This window comes from Salvelinus alpinus, chromosome 3 (assembly GCF_045679555.1).
Source record: "Salvelinus alpinus chromosome 3, SLU_Salpinus.1, whole genome shotgun sequence".
NCBI lineage: Eukaryota > Metazoa > Chordata > Actinopteri > Salmoniformes > Salmonidae > Salvelinus > Salvelinus alpinus.
In genome coordinates this window covers 26,101,457-26,117,085 of record NC_092088.1, presented here as the reverse complement: position 1 = coordinate 26,117,085, position 15,629 = coordinate 26,101,457, and the positions used below count along the sequence as shown (strand labels likewise).

The window sequence follows — 15,629 nt, the reverse complement described above, 5'->3', positions numbered from 1 at the left end:
CCCTCAGCCTCTCTGTCCCCTTCTATTCCATTATTTACAATGGTCTTTCCCGCATCTCAACCTTCGCAATAAAAACATCTTCCCACGTTTACCCGTGTAGTTTACCCCCCCCCCCCCCCCCCCCGACAAACACACACACTTGACATGGGCTCAATTTGCTATAGTCATGGCTACTCATTTCACCCACTGCTAGCACGGTCAGTTTACAGTGAGATCGTGATCCTTTGATAATTTCAATGCTGTAGTTTCTCCTAATGGTCATCTGAGTCATCCGTTTTGTTTATTGTGTTTGTTGCACACATCTCTCTCTCTCTCTCTCTCCCTCCCCCTCTCTCTCTTCAGAGTAACTATGTCTGACATAGAGGAAGAGAACGAGTGAGTAATCATCAACTATTCTAATTCAAAGAACTATTAGTGATATTCTATAACTACATGTAATACTTTGTTGTTCATATGTATTTAAAACTGATAACACATATTTTCTCTTTTTTTTAATAAGGGATCAGCAGGAGGGTAAGGGTATTTTCTGTCACTTGTATTTTTGTCTCAATGTCACCCACTCCTCTCTTACCTGTTATTTTTCTCACCTACTCGCTCCACAGAGGACGAGGAAGGAGGTGAGTCACAACTTTATGTTAACATGATCCTTGATGTTACACATCCTCCCAATATTATTACTCCATTTAGACCCTGAAACATTACAGTGAATGCCCTCAACCAATCTCTCTAGAAGGGACATATGATTGTGACTCTGCTTCTTGCTGCTGGCCGTGCCCATGAGAGGGGTGAACATGTTCCTCAACAAGAGCGACATTCTCTTATCAGTTGAATATGTTACAACAAAGGGCCTGCTCATAAACTTTACCACCACGTTGAATCCACTATCTGGAAACTCAGAGACATAGTATTTTGCTATGTCTGTCAACCTCATATTCAGGGACAGCAAATAATACCACCCATCGATCATGGAGGGTTTGTGAGTAATGAACTCAATGGTAAAGTTTTATGAACATTACCCCACATAAGTTATTTTGTGTCCCCTGGATCCATTCATGGCTGTCCCCTGTTTCTCCCTCTCCCCTGTCTCTCCCTCTCACCCTGGGCCTGGTGTTGATCCTGGTGAACAGAGCCAGAGCATTTAGAGTACAGAGAGTGTCAGGTGTTGTACACCAGTAGTGGTGCGTGGGTAAAATCCTCGGGGAAGCCAGAAAAAAAAAATCTATATTACAACCTACTGTATGTGTTGTGATAATTGTGTTTGCTCTTTAACCTGTTAGTTCATATGCCTTTCCACTATGATATATTGGCCTAAGGCTGAGACAATAAGAAGACAGACACAGTGGCAGAATAAATTCAATCACGCCTTTTGTTTCATCACAAAATCGGAGAGAAAAAACTGTCCGGTGAAGTCCACAAAGCATATTGCATGTAACAAACAGTTACATGACCTACAACATGGTCAAGAAAGTTAATGCTTATGACATTTTCGGACTATTAAAAGAATATTGATTTAGAACCATGGAGAGTTACCGCAAGTCCAGGCTGTGTCACAACCGGCCGTGATTGGGAGTCCCATAGGGCAGCGTCGCCTGGGTTTGGCCGGTGTAGGCCGTCATTGTAAATAAGAATTTGTTCTTAACTGACTTGCCTAGTTAATAAATAAAGGTTAAATAAAAAAATATATTTAAAAAATTGCAAAAAAAACAGGCGCTGCCGCCACTATTCAAGCGCCCTTTCAACTTCAACATTTCAACATCATCTAATCACATATGCTTAGTCTAATACAATGACAACTAAAAGATAGCAAAAACTATTTACTACAGTCAATGTCAGCTAAATATGATGTGGCTGTCCATGTTATTGATTTCTGTCTGTGTGTGTGTGTGTGTCTGTGGTGTGTGTGTGTGTGTGTGTCCTTGCAAGTAGAAAACCATGTTGACTCACCCTACTTGTAGAGAAACGCCAATGCCATCCACCTCTTTCATGTTCCCTAAACAGGCTATAGTACATGCTTTTCGATTTTGTTGTGCTAGGCTATCTGGCTAAAATGCTTGCTCGCTACTTCATTTCATTTAATGACCAACGATGCGCCAGGCCAGCTAGTTATCATTAGTCTACTACATCCATCTAGCTACATGTTGAACTTCCATCCTCTAAGGCCAGGGGTACAATATATGAATTTATGGTTGGATCAGAATCGCCGTTATAATCATTGGCCAGTACGGAGAATTAAGTAAAACCACATGCTCAAATCCCTATCTCCATCCATCGCTAATTTAAGAAAGGGACGATTTTAGCTAGCTAGCCACCGGAGGATATAGACACAACAATGCAACAATTTTTTTCTGTCAATGATGTTTGGCTTCAAACTGACTTCCCTTGACTCCTTTGTTTTGGTGCGCCAGGACCATTCACAGCTGAGCTCACTCAGTTTAACTCAACGCTGATTGGCTATTATTTTATACTTTTTTGCTCGCTGGCTTCCCTTGTATTCAATGCTATGGGCAGCAACAATGTCATACTATTTTTGACCAGAGAGCATCAGATAGATGGGCTATACATACTGAAACAGAGGGGCGCTGTTATGTTCGCTCGTATGCTTTCACCGGTGCGACCTTGCGAATTGAAGAACATTTATGAAACACATTGAGACGAAAGATAAGTTATTTTGTATGTTTTTTTTTTTATCTTGGTCAATTTTTTGGGGAAGCTAAGCTTCCCTTTGCACCCATGAATACACACCACTGTTGTGCACAAACATACCTGCCTGACTTCAAGTATCTTCTAATGCTGTCTGACTTTCCCTTTCTCCCCTCCTACCTATTTTGTAATAGTTTGTTCACCATTGTAAACATGTTAATTGTTGGTGTGTTATATCTGATTATCATTTATTTCTCATTTGAATAAACAAATTTGAAGGATGATATCCCAGTCCCACTCAACCCAATTACCTACAAGGAAGTTGAAATCGACCATTGCAAAGTATTAGTTGTGTTTTGGTTTGATATTGATTTTCTCTGTCATTTCTTCCACTCCTTGTACTAAGAAGAAGTGGAACGTCCTAAATACAAGTATGTCTGTCTTCACAAGTTAACAGTTACTGCTAAATTTGTGAATTAAGTCGTGTTTCTTTTTCTTTTGAGGATTTGCTCTGTCATGACACAGAACACTTGGGGCCGGTTTCCCAGACAGATTAGGCCTAGTCCTGGCCAAAAAATATTCTCAATGGAGAATCTTCATTGAAAGCACGTTTTAGTCCAGGACTAGGCCTAATCTGTGTCTGGTAAAACCGTCTACTGAAGTTTGATTTCATATTGTATCTGAATACGAAGCATATCAGTAAATAGAACAATTTTAATTGAATGTATCTTTACAGTACAAAGTACAACATGCACAGTTTAACAAAGGCAAATACTTTAGTAGTAATTTAAGTATATTTAGTAGTTTGGCATTTAGGTTGTCAGTGTGTTTAATCCTGATGTAACTCATTTACTTCATCTTGTTTTAACAGGCCCATGGTCTCCCAGCTCGCTGCCCCCAAAAATCCTGAAGGGGATAGGGTGGACTTTGACGTGAGTCGACATGTGGGTTTTATCTGTGTTTTTGTTTTACTTTTCTGATCACACTTACGGACAGTTTCCCAGACCCAGATTAATCATAGTCCTGATCGAAAAAGCATTCTCAATAGTCTCCAATGAAAATGTTTATTAGTCCGGGACTTAACTTAACCTGGGTTGTGGAAAATGGTCCCTTATGTATATATAGACCCTTTTATTGATTTACTACTTGTATTCATGAACTCTGGTTTGTGACAGGACATCCACAGGAAAAGAATGGAGAAGGATCTTCTGGAGCTGCAGACCCTGATCGACGTCCATTTTGACCAGAGGAAGAAAGAAGAGGAAGAGCTCATTGGACTCAAGGACCGGATTGTAGGTCAATCACCCCATCGCTCTCTCTCTCTCTCCCTCTCTCTCCCTCTCTCTCTCTCTCTCTCTCTCTCTCTCTCTCTCTCTCGCTCTCTCTTGTATGTTTTGTTTAATGTTTCATTTAATGTGCTTATTGCAGGCATCTCTCTCTCTCTCTCTCTCTCTCTCTCTCTCTCTCTCTCTCTCTCTCTCTCTCTCTCTCTCTCTCTCTCTCTCTCTCTCTCTCTCTCTCTCTCTCTCTCTCTCTCTCTCTCTCTCTCTCTCTCTCTCTCTCTCTCTCTCTATAGTGTATACAGTATATACATCGATTCTCCATGGACAAGTCTATGTCCGGGAATAATGTATGTGTTTAGGGAAAGGCTGATATGATGTGTAGTGGTATGTATAAATTAAGGACTTAATGGCTATTACGAGGCGAGTCTGCACTTGGTTTCTATTCCAGGACAACCGCAGATCAGAGAGAGCGGAGCAGCAGCGCGTGCGAGCAGAAAAAGAACGGGACAGACAGACGAGAATCGCGGTAGGCCTAAGCCACAATACAGAGCATCTGCTTAAGCTAGCACCATCGAGGCACCTGTTGTAAATGTTCATTGGCAGTCAAAAACAATTAGTCACGGAAATCAATTGAATACGTGTTGATATGATAAAACTATTGTAAAAATATTAGATTTTTGGTACTCAGGAAGAGCGGCAGAGGAAGGAGGACGAGGAAGCTAAGAAACGGGCGGATGACGACGCCAAGAAGAAGAAAGTGCTCTCTAACATGGGGGCTCACTTTGGGGGTTTCTTGGCAAAGGTCAGAATGCTAATGATATTGCAGAGACAAAGATACTAGTGGAATAGCTCTTAAGCATAATCTTTACCAATGCTTACACTTTGTTGGTTGTAAGCGTTTACAGTATACTGAAGGTGCTTTAGTTTGTGTGTGTGTGTGTGTGTATGTGTAGGAGGGAAAATGTGTGTGTATGAAATATGTGTTAACTGAATTAACCCTCGTAGTGCTGGTTTATTCACTGATCGAGTTGTGGGTGGTGATGCCCCCCCCCCCCCCCCCAGGCAGAGCAGAGGAGAGGGAAGAGACAAACAGGGAGGGAGATCAAGAAGAAGACACTGGCGGAGAGACGCACACCCCTCGCCATTGACAACCTGAGAGAGGACGGCCTGAGGTCAGTGATATCCTTTTCGGACTACTGAGCCGAGCCAAGCTGAGCCGAGCTGTACTGCGCTGGCCTGGCTACGCATCTACCATAGGTCTTGGACCGTGCTGTTTAAGATTAAAATACAATTTGAAAAGAAAATAACTGAGTTAGCCCAGTACGGTTCGGGATGATAGTATGAAATGGGAATTAATGCCCTCTTAGAGATTGGAATGTATTATTTGTTGTTGAAGCAGTGAAACGGGATACTTAAAATCGGAGCCAGAGCCTTCTGTCATGCCTGCTCCTGCTCCCCCTCCCTGGCGCTCAAAGGCGCCAGGCTCCCCAGCATTGTGCACTCCTGCCACCATCATTACGCACACCTGCCTTCCCCCGTCACGCGCATCAGCAATTATTGGACTCACCTGGACTCAATCACCTGTGTCATTACCTCCCCTATATCTGTCTGTTCCCAAGCTCTGTTCCCTGCTTCAGGATTGATGTTCGTATGTCGTTATGGTACCCGGTGCTGACGCTGGTCAATGTCTGTGCTATATTAAATGTTGACTCCCCGTACCTGCTTCTCATCTCCAGCGTTGGTTCTTACACCTTCAAATGGAATAGTAGGCTTCAATGAACTTCACTTGCATTATCAAAGTCCTTGTTCTCCCGAGTGAGCAACGATTGAGAGTACAAGTCCTCCTTCTCTGACTCCTAATGCTCTGTGTCTTCTCAGGGAGAGAGCTAAAGAGATGTGGGAGTGGATTTACCAGCTTGAGTCAGACAAATTTGACCTGACTGAAAAGACGAGACGACAGAAATACGAGGTGAGGAGTCTGCGATTGTACACCACAGTTATTTACGTTAACGTTTCAGTGTAGTTTTCCCCCCTGGAATGTCCTCTTTAGTCTGGTTAGCCCTTAAAGTATTTGGTATGTGTGTTAAAATGCCTTTTTATATTATTTTTTTTGCAGATAAATGTTCTTCTGAATAGAATTTCTCATGCCCAGAAATTGTAAGTGCATTTCTCCAATTCTGTCTGCCTTAGCACTGAATGTTTATAGAACATATATTAAAGTCAGCTGCCAATAGGAAAACAAAATATTTTAGCGTTCTTTGACAATTTGCATGCTGTGCCAACTACTCAAACTTGAATGTGTCCTCTAATACCTGAAAGCAGAAGAGGGTTAGAGGACAGGAAATGTAGGTTATGTAAGGATATATAATGCAGTACCAGTAAAGTTTGGACACACCTACTCATTCAAGGTTTTTTATTTTTACTATTTTGTACATTGTCAAATAAAAGTGAAGACATCAAAACTATGAAATAACACCTATCGAATCATGTAGACTAAAAAAGTGTTAAACAAGCCCAAATATATGTTATATTTGAGACTCTTCAAAGTAGCCACCCTTTGCCTTGATGACAGCTTTGCACACTCTGCATTCTCTCAACCAGCTCCATGAGGTAGTCACCTGGAATGCATTTCAATTAACAGGTGTGCCTTGTGGAATTGCTTTCCTTCTTAATGCTTTTGAGTCAATCAGTTGTGTTTTGACAAGGTAGGGGTGGTGTACAGAAGATGGCCCTATTTGGTAAAAGACCAAATCCATATTATGGCAAGAACAGCTCAAATAAGCAAAGAGAAACGACAGTCCATCATTACTTTAAGACATGAAGGTCAGTCAATGCGGAACATTTCAAGAAAGTTTCTTCAAGTGCAGTCGCAAAAACCATCAAGCGCTATGATGAAACTAGCTTTCATGAGGATCGCCACAGGAAAGGAAGTCCCAGAGTTACCTCTGCTGCAGAGGATAAGTTCATTAGAGTTACCAGCCTCAGAAATTGCAGCTCAAATAAATGCTTCCAAGACGTCAAGTAACAGACACATCTCAACATCAACTGTTCAGAGGAAACTGCGTGCATCAGGCCTTCATGGTCGAATTGCTGCAAAGAAACCACTACTAAAGAACACCAATCAGAAGAGACTTGCTTGGGCCAAGAAACACGAGCAATGGACATTATACCGGTGGAAATCTGTCCTTTGGTCTGAGTCCAAATTTGATATTTTTGGTTCCAACCGCCGTGTCTTTGTGAGATGCAGAGTAGGTGAACGGATGATCTCCTCATGTGTGGTTCCCACCGTGAAGCATGGAGGAGGAGGTGTGATGGTGTGGGGGTGCTTTTCTGGTGACACTGTCAGTGATTTATTTAGAATTCAAGGCACGCTTAACCAGCATGGCGACCACAGCATTCTGCAGCGATACGCCTTCCCATCTGGTTGGTGCTTAGTGGAACTATAATTTTTTTTTTTTACAGGACAATGACCCAACACACCTCCAGGCTGTGTAAGAGCTATTTGACCAAGGAGAAGAGTGATAGAGTGCTGCATCAGATGACCTGGCCTCCACAATCACCCAACAACCCAATTGAGATGGTTTGGGATAAGTTGGACCGCAGAGTGAAGGAAAAGCAGCCAGCAAGTGCTCAGCATATGTGGGAACTCCTTCAAGACTGTTGTAAAAACATTCCAGGTGAAGCTGCTTAAGAGAATGCCAAGAGTGTGAAAAGCTGTCATCAAGGAAAAGGTTGGCTACTTTGAAGATTCAAATATATATTTGGAATTGTTTAACACTTTTTTGTGGTTACTACATGATTCCATATGTTATTATATAGTTATGATGTCTTCACTATTATTCTACAATGTAGAAAATAGTACAAATAAAGAAACCCTTGAATGAGTAGTGTGTCCAAACTTTTGACTGGTTGTGTGTGTACTACCGTTCAAAAGTTTGGGGTCACCAAGAAATGTCCTTATTTTGAATGAAAAGCACATTCTTTTGTCCATTTAAAATAACATCAAATTGATCAGAAATACAGTGTAGACATTGTTTATGTTGTAAATGACTATTGTAGCTGGAAACGGCAGATTTTTTTATGGAATATCTACATAGTTGTACAGAGGCCCATTATCCGCACCCATCAATCCTGTGTTCCAATGGCACGTTGTGTTAGCTAATCCAAGTTTATCATTTTAAAAGGCTAATTGATCATTAGAAAACCCTCTGCTTTTTTCACACCCAAGCTCCCTCTATCTCTGCAGTAAAAAGGTCCATGGTAAGGGAAAGGTTGGAGGTCGCTGGAAGTGAGCACACAGTGGAAGCAGTGAAGAAAGAAGACCATATATTCTGTTTCGGGAAAGCGTTACAAAAACAATGTCTCAACATTTTTCTCTTGAACTCATTGAGGTGACACGATTTACTGTGTGCCATTAACTGAAACAGATTCTATGTATTACAGTACTCATTAAAACATGTATATATTTAACAAAACAAGTTATCCTTACTTCTGTAACACTAGAGGGAATTGGGTAGGCTACAAATGGGTATAACTCAACTACAGGTCCATGGAATCATTCGTGAAGCAGTCGTGCTTTCATTTAATAGGCAATGAACAGACGTGAGATCAAAACAGATGGATCAACAGGCCTAAAATATGATTGAACTCACAAAATGTTACCTTTGCTTTCAATCGACAATGAACAGAATGGTCTCATCTGTACATATTTTCAGTATATAGCTCTGCCCCTCTTGCAGTACTGAATTCCTACCAAATCAAACGGGTTGAAGTGTCAGAGGAGTAAAGCATAGTAAAGCGTGCCTGATGGAACAGAACACATTCACTCCTCCTGTCGCGTGAACGTGGCATAAACATCCCTCTTCTCCTCCTGTGAGGGCTCAAACCCCGCCTCTTTGGCGACGTCACCGACTTTCTCGGCAAACCCCGCCTCCTGCTCCTTGGTAAGATCCAATAGGTACCTGAGACATATGGAGAGGACACAGTCACTGAACAGCCTCAAACACAGGAATAGTGGATAGGAAAAATCGTGACCTGTCAATAGCAGCAAATCACCCGTTGACAATTTTAAGTGTATATTCTTATGTTAATTGCAATTAAAAGTATGATATGCAATGAACCAATTATTGTGTGGGTGAATACAAACTGATTTGCAAAGACGGTAAAATACAATGAGTGAAATACAATAAGTAAATCCGTCTTTTCTAGAAGTCCCGCGTGTTGCCATGGCAACAGTCACAAGTATGACAGAAACTCACTTGGCCAGCTCCACCACGAGGGCGGCTTTGGGTGCAGCAATCTGTCTCAGTGTCGGGCTCAAATGGTGCACCATACTTCACAGTGAAGAAGAGGAATGAGGAAGAGAGAGAGATACAGGCTATGAAACTCACTGGCAGCAGAACCGTGGAACCACAGTAACCCTCAGTGCTCGAGTGAGGATCCCAAGAAGGGATTGAGTTTCACATAATACACTGTTCCTCATTCCAGGTCATGGAGTTCACAACGGTAATAGGTTTTTATAAATACGCTTGTGTGATAATCGATGTTTTGAAATGAATAGGGAACGTTGCTGGAGTACCTGGCAGCACAGTAGATGCTGTTGAAAAAGTGGGAGTATTTCTGTTTCTCTGGCAGTTTGGAGAGAGAGTCCAGGGGCAGGAAAGTCACTGACACCCCATTCAGGTGCATGAGTTCTGAAATTGTTTTATTGTATAAGATAAAATAAATATACATAATACAATTAATTTTATAGGATAAAATACATAGTGTAATAGTTGTACAGTATTTTACTGTGTCAAGTATCTGGTATAACACTTTGCAGTCAACACCAACTTTATTATACTATAGCTGAGTGCAGCAGGACATAGTATACAACAGTGTTATTCAAGGCCATGTTCAGCATTGGGAGTTTTACCGTTGATTTGTGATTTGTGATGAGCCTCTGGTTGTGACACTGGCTCCAGTGCTACAAGTTCTTTCCCCTCCTCACTGCATGTCTGGGTAGGGGGAGTGCCCCCTCTACAGGACAAAGACTTGAACAGCGCCTGCACGTTCACATACGAGATATCCTGGGCTGTCTGTCAGCGATGGAGAGAACGTGGCATGAGAGGGAGGGGAAAATAAATGGATACATTTTAAATCATATCTCTAGCTAGGTTTCCATTCATTTGTCGAAAGATTTTCAAGCAAATATTCTAATATTCGATAGATATGCACATTTTACCGGCAGAGGTGTGTTTCCATCAAACTGTCTTTTTGAGAATAAAAAACGGTGTAATGTTGCAGTGCACATTTAACAAAAATTTGCCACACAACTTTTCAATTGACCCAATAAAAAAAATGAACGTTTTTTTGTGTTTCCATCCCATTTTTAACTCTTTCAATGGTTTTACCACAAAAAGTATTGCGATAAACAGCAGATTAGCCCACTCTGGTCTGGAGAGCACATGTATTCTAGCCAACGGCTCGCAGATACAGTGCATGATGAGATTATGGATAAGAGAACAATCCCACTGGGCACACACTGGTTGAATCAACATCGTTTCCACGTCATTTCAATGAAATTACGTTGAACCAACGTGGAATACACGTTGAATTGACATCTGTGCCCAGTGGGTAATTCTCAATTGGCAGCCAAGCACTGATAATCATGTAACCAGAAAACAAATTAGGACACTTGATATTTAATGGAAATGAGCATCAAGCTTTCAACTTGCACTGTCACCACCCTGTGAAGGTCATTATAACGTATTTCATTTGTAGACTTCTTTGCATGCTTTTCCAAGTCCGAGTGGCAGGACCACACAACATAGCATCAAGTGACTGCAGTCTACCTCGGCATGACGTTTATCAACAACTGCGCCAAAAAGCGTTTCCACTGCCATTTGTCGCCAGATTTATTTCCCGAAATTGTCAACATCTTGGAAAGTTTGCTGACAATTTTCTGTTTCTATCAAGCCTGTTATGAGTTTTCTATCCGAAAGGTACTTTACGCATAAAAATGGTTAGATGAAAACATGGTTTTTCATTAAAAAAACATACATACAGCACCTGTCAAAAGTTGGGACACACCTACTCATTCAAGGTTTTTTCTATATTTTTACTATTTTCTACATTGTAGAATAATAGTAAAGACATCAAAACTATGAAATAACACATATAGTTACACATATTACACTATGACACATATAGTTACACAAAACTATGACACATACTATAACACATATAGAATCATGTAGTAACCTAAAAAGTGTAAAACAAATTCAAATATATTTTATATTTGAGATTCTTCAAAGTAGCCACCCTTTACCATGATGAGAGCTTTGCACACTCTTGGCATTCTCTCGACCAGCTTCATGAGGATTGCTTTTCCAACAGTCTTGAAGGAGTTCCCACATATGCTGAGCACTTGCTGGCTGCTTTTCCTTCACTCTGCGGTCCAACTCATCCCAAAACATCTCAATTGGGTTCAGGTCGGGTGCTTGTGGAGGCCAGGTCATCTGATGCAGCACTCCATCACTCTCCTTCTTGGTCAAATAACCCTTACACAGCCTGGAGGTGTGTTGGGTCATTGTCCTGTTGAAAAACAATTGATAGTCCCAAAAAGCGCAAACCAGATGGTATGGCATTTCGCTGCAGAATGCAGTGGTAGTCATGCTGGTTAAGTGTGCCTTGAATTCCAAATTAATCACAGACAGTGTCACCATCAAAGCACCCCCACACCATCACACCTTCTCCTCCATGCTTCACGGTGGGAACCACACATGCGGGGATCATCCGTTCACCTACTCTGCGTCTCACAAAGACACGGTGGTTGGAACCAAAAATCTCCAATTTGGACTCATCAGACCAAAGGACAGATTTCCACCGTTCTAATGTCCATTGCTCATGTTTCTTGGCCCAAGCAAGTCTCTTTTTCTGATTGGTGTCCTTTAGTAGTGGTTTCATTGCAGCAATTTGACCATGAAGGCCTGATTCACGCAGTCTCCTCTGAACAGTTGATGTTGAGATGTGTCTGTCAACTGATTGGCTCAAACGCATTAAGAAGGAAAGAAATTCCACAAATTAACTTTTAACAAGGCACACCTGTTAATTGAAATGCATTCCAGGTAACTACCTCATGAAGCTGGTTGAGAGAATGCCAAGAGTGTGCAAAGCTGTCATCAAGGCAAAGGGTGGCTACTTTGAAGAATCTCAAATATAAAATATATTTGAATTGTTTAACACTTTTTTGGTTATTACATAATTCCATATGTGTTATTTCATAGTTTTGATGTCTTCACTATTATTCTACAATGTAGACAATAGTAAAAATAAAGAAAAAGCATAGAATGAGTAGGTGTGTCCAAACTTTTGACTGGTACTGTACATACATACAGGATAACAGGATAAAGACATAAAGCTTAATTATTTATGAGATATAATATTTGGATATACCTCAGGCATGATCTCCTCAATATCTACCCTTTAACAATAAACGCAATATTATTACAAGTTATTACAAAGAATTGCAATGTTTAGACAATGTTATTACATGTTATTACCTTGACGTGTTGCCCATTCTGTTTCTGCAGCAGTTTCTCGTCATCTGTCTCGATGCCAAAGGAGAGGTAAGGACTGGACACAATGTCTCCCCAGTATCCCCTCAGTGCCATTTTGTCACCCCTCTACACACAGGCACGCATACACACGCATACACACACACACACACACACACACACACACACACACACACACACACACACACACACACACACACACACACACACACACACACACACACACACACACACACACACACACACACACAAAGGAAGAAGAGGGTCATGATACACCACCATTCTTTACCCCAACATTGGCATTGACAAAATCGTCACATTGATAGTTTTACCAAAGAAACAATAACTTACATGACTGAATACTCGCGTAGAGAGTAAGCTCTCATTGGCCATTTGATAGATGCCCTCCCTCATCTCAAAGGCCACGCCCCGCTCCCTCCATAGTTTGTAGTGCTGTTTGTTGATGACACCACACTGATGGGAGGAGAGAGCGGGGAAAGGGAAAGAACATGAGGACTTTAATAGTCTGATTCACTGACAATCGGTGTGGTGTCAAAAGCATCCCTTGATTGTGCTGCACTATGCCACATACCTAGCCTTGTCCCATAATGTGCCAACTTCACTATCTTTGTCAAGCCATGTATGGGACCTGCAGGCTGACACATACATACCCCTTTCTGGTGTAGCTTCATGGTGAGGTCCCAGTCGAAGCAGCCCGCCCTGGAGTCATAGCGGGTGCCCAGGTGCTGCCGGACCCGGCCGTCCCAGGCCTTGGCTATTGATACATGGGCAGAACGTGCAGATGGGGGAGGGTGGATCCATTGCTTGAATATCCTGTCCAAATCGTCGCGCTCCTTGAACTGTTAAAGTTAAATGGGATTTATGGATTATGGATCATTGAAGCATTGGAAACGGTGGAAGAACACTGGTTTATAAGCTCAATGGTCATTTATCAATATAAGATTCCTCATATTCACTCTGTCCCCAAATTTATTGTGATGGTAGATATTTTTTTAAATTAGTTTCTCAATTTCCAAGAATTGAAATATGAACTCTGACAGATAGGTAGGCAGAAAGACGGACAGTTTCTCACTCTGAGATGAGTGGTGTCCAGGCAGGGATTTGTGGGTGTTTCTAGTGTCTCAGTGACTGAGAGAGACAGTTGTGACGCCACGTGTCTCAGTGTCTCCTCTGTCTGACTGCGGACCTCACTGTTCCCAAACAACTCCAGGAAAACCTCAGTCTTTTCTGGGAATACAGACACAGTATAATAAGCACACAAAGTACAATAGGATTTAAAGCTTCCTTAACATACTACAAGGTCAGAATGTATTGCAACATGCATCAGAAAATAATGTTGTTTTTGCATCCCATTAGTGGATATAAGGCTACTTAGATTTTTCTATTGCAGTTTCTATGGATAGTCTATGGATTATCGCTATAAGGACTAACCGTGAAGTCCCATGCTCTCCTGGGGTGTCAGAGCTAGAAAGAGGAGCAGCAGTTGACGAGCCACCACGTCCATACTATTCTCTATCACCCATATCTGCCAGGAAACAGAAACAGGTGATAGTTTATTTGGCATTTTTTGCTGGAGTACAAAAAAGATAACCATAGACTTAATATTGGCGCTGCAAATTCGGTCCGACCACTGAAGACATGAAAGACTGAAATCCCTTGGTTTGGGCACTCAAGAGGCACATGCCATTAACATAGCGCAGCGACATTATGGTGTTATTGTGTTACTAACAGGGACAGTCAGACATTAAGGTTACACATGGTGCAACTCACATGAAGGGTATCTGTGTCTCTCAGGCCAGCAATGGTCTTGAGTATGTGTCTTGGGTCGCCACTGCCCACCAGTAAAACATTTACCTCACCCTCCTGCCTCTCTGAGCCTGAGCAAGAGAGAGAGAGAGAGAGAGAGAGAGAGAGAGAGAGAGAGAGAGAGAGAGAGAGAGAGAGGGAGGGATGGGGAGAGAGAGAGGGGGGGGGGGGAGAGAGAGACTTCACCATTAATATGACAAGGGGATTGATTTACATTGGGATTAAAATGCAGCAATTTGCAATATTGTGGCTTATTATTGTTGCAAACAGCTGGTAAGACACCATGGCATCCCTTACCTAAGCTCACTCACAGTCACTACCAATTCGACATCTGTTCCACATTGGTTCAACGTAATTTCATTGAAATGACCCGGAAACAATGTTGATTCAACCAGTGTGTGCCCAATTGTTTTGGGTAAGGGATTCATTTTGCACTGGTTAAAACAAAAATACAACATAACATCTCACTTTGCCAAATAAGAAGATAAGCCTTGGAAGCTGCAGCACTAACGATAATACTTTATGTTATCTGATAATGCAGTTGACATAACATCTCCTGCAAGTATTTTTCTGTATGTATTAGCTATATTGTGGTATTTCTATTTAAAAAAAGAACGACGTAGGAAGAACAGGGTCAAGGCACGTCATCCTCACCTCTGCGCAGGAGGTCAAACGCAGGACTGAATCCCCACCAGGTCACACAGCCCGCGCCCTCCATAGTTCGTCCAGTGCTCATTCTGAAGACGACATGTTGTAACGGTAAATGTTTTATTTCCACTGGGTAAGTTGTAATGTTTAATTTCCTTGTCGCGCATCAATATATAAACATGAAAACGCTTCCTCTGGTAGCTTGCCAAAGGGTTCAGCAGTAATTTAGTTGATCAAGTTTCAACGAAGCTTATTCCAAATAAATATCCGCATGCTGTTAACAAGACAATTATAGCAATTAGTTAGTCAGATAGATAGCTTACTAGCTAACTTGACTAGCTAACGTTACAGTAACTTTCTCAAGATGTCAGAATGACTTGACTGGCAATGTTGTTACCATGCATACAAACTCATGAGCGAAGAGAAATCATTTTCATCATGATGAATGGTGGAAAGGAAACACAAGTCAAATACAGTTATTTTGAATTTGATGCTTCTTAAATTAGCTAGTGTCGTGACATTTGGATAAACTCACCTCTCTTGCCAGTGCACTCTCAAGTCAAACCTTTTCAGTCTAGTTTATGTGTTGCTAAGCAACACTTTTTCAAACAATGAAGAGTAGCGCCCTCTATGTCCCTCTTGTGTAACTGCAGCATTTTTCATAGTGGAGAGC

At 41.6% G+C, this 15,629-nt stretch overlaps 2 protein-coding genes across 2 annotated transcripts; one reads left to right on the top strand and one right to left on the bottom strand.

The window, feature by feature from the left end:
• Window positions 1-3,464: 3,464 nt before the first annotated feature.
• Window positions 3,465-8,398, top strand: LOC139570433 (troponin T, slow skeletal muscle-like). The gene is made up of 8 exons (XM_071392310.1): window positions 3,465-3,572; window positions 3,816-3,932; window positions 4,372-4,449; window positions 4,612-4,725; window positions 4,986-5,095; window positions 5,802-5,892; window positions 6,040-6,080; window positions 8,170-8,398. Exons 1-8 carry the CDS (start codon window positions 3,516-3,518, stop codon window positions 8,213-8,215), a joined length of 654 nt encoding a protein of 217 aa, XP_071248411.1. The 5' UTR covers window positions 3,465-3,515; the 3' UTR covers window positions 8,216-8,398.
• LOC139570431 (dynein axonemal assembly factor 3-like) lies at window positions 8,233-15,546 on the bottom strand. Its single transcript, XM_071392309.1, has 12 exons — window positions 15,492-15,546; window positions 14,963-15,045; window positions 14,273-14,379; window positions 13,934-14,027; window positions 13,575-13,729; window positions 13,153-13,341; window positions 12,833-12,955; window positions 12,467-12,589; window positions 9,838-10,000; window positions 9,502-9,616; window positions 9,182-9,256; window positions 8,233-8,884 (listed from the first exon to the last, which is right to left on the bottom strand). Exons 2-12 carry the CDS (start codon window positions 15,042-15,044, stop codon window positions 8,746-8,748), a joined length of 1,365 nt encoding a protein of 454 aa, XP_071248410.1. The 5' UTR covers window position 15,045; window positions 15,492-15,546; the 3' UTR covers window positions 8,233-8,745.
• Between the last annotated feature and the right edge of the window lie 83 nt (window positions 15,547-15,629).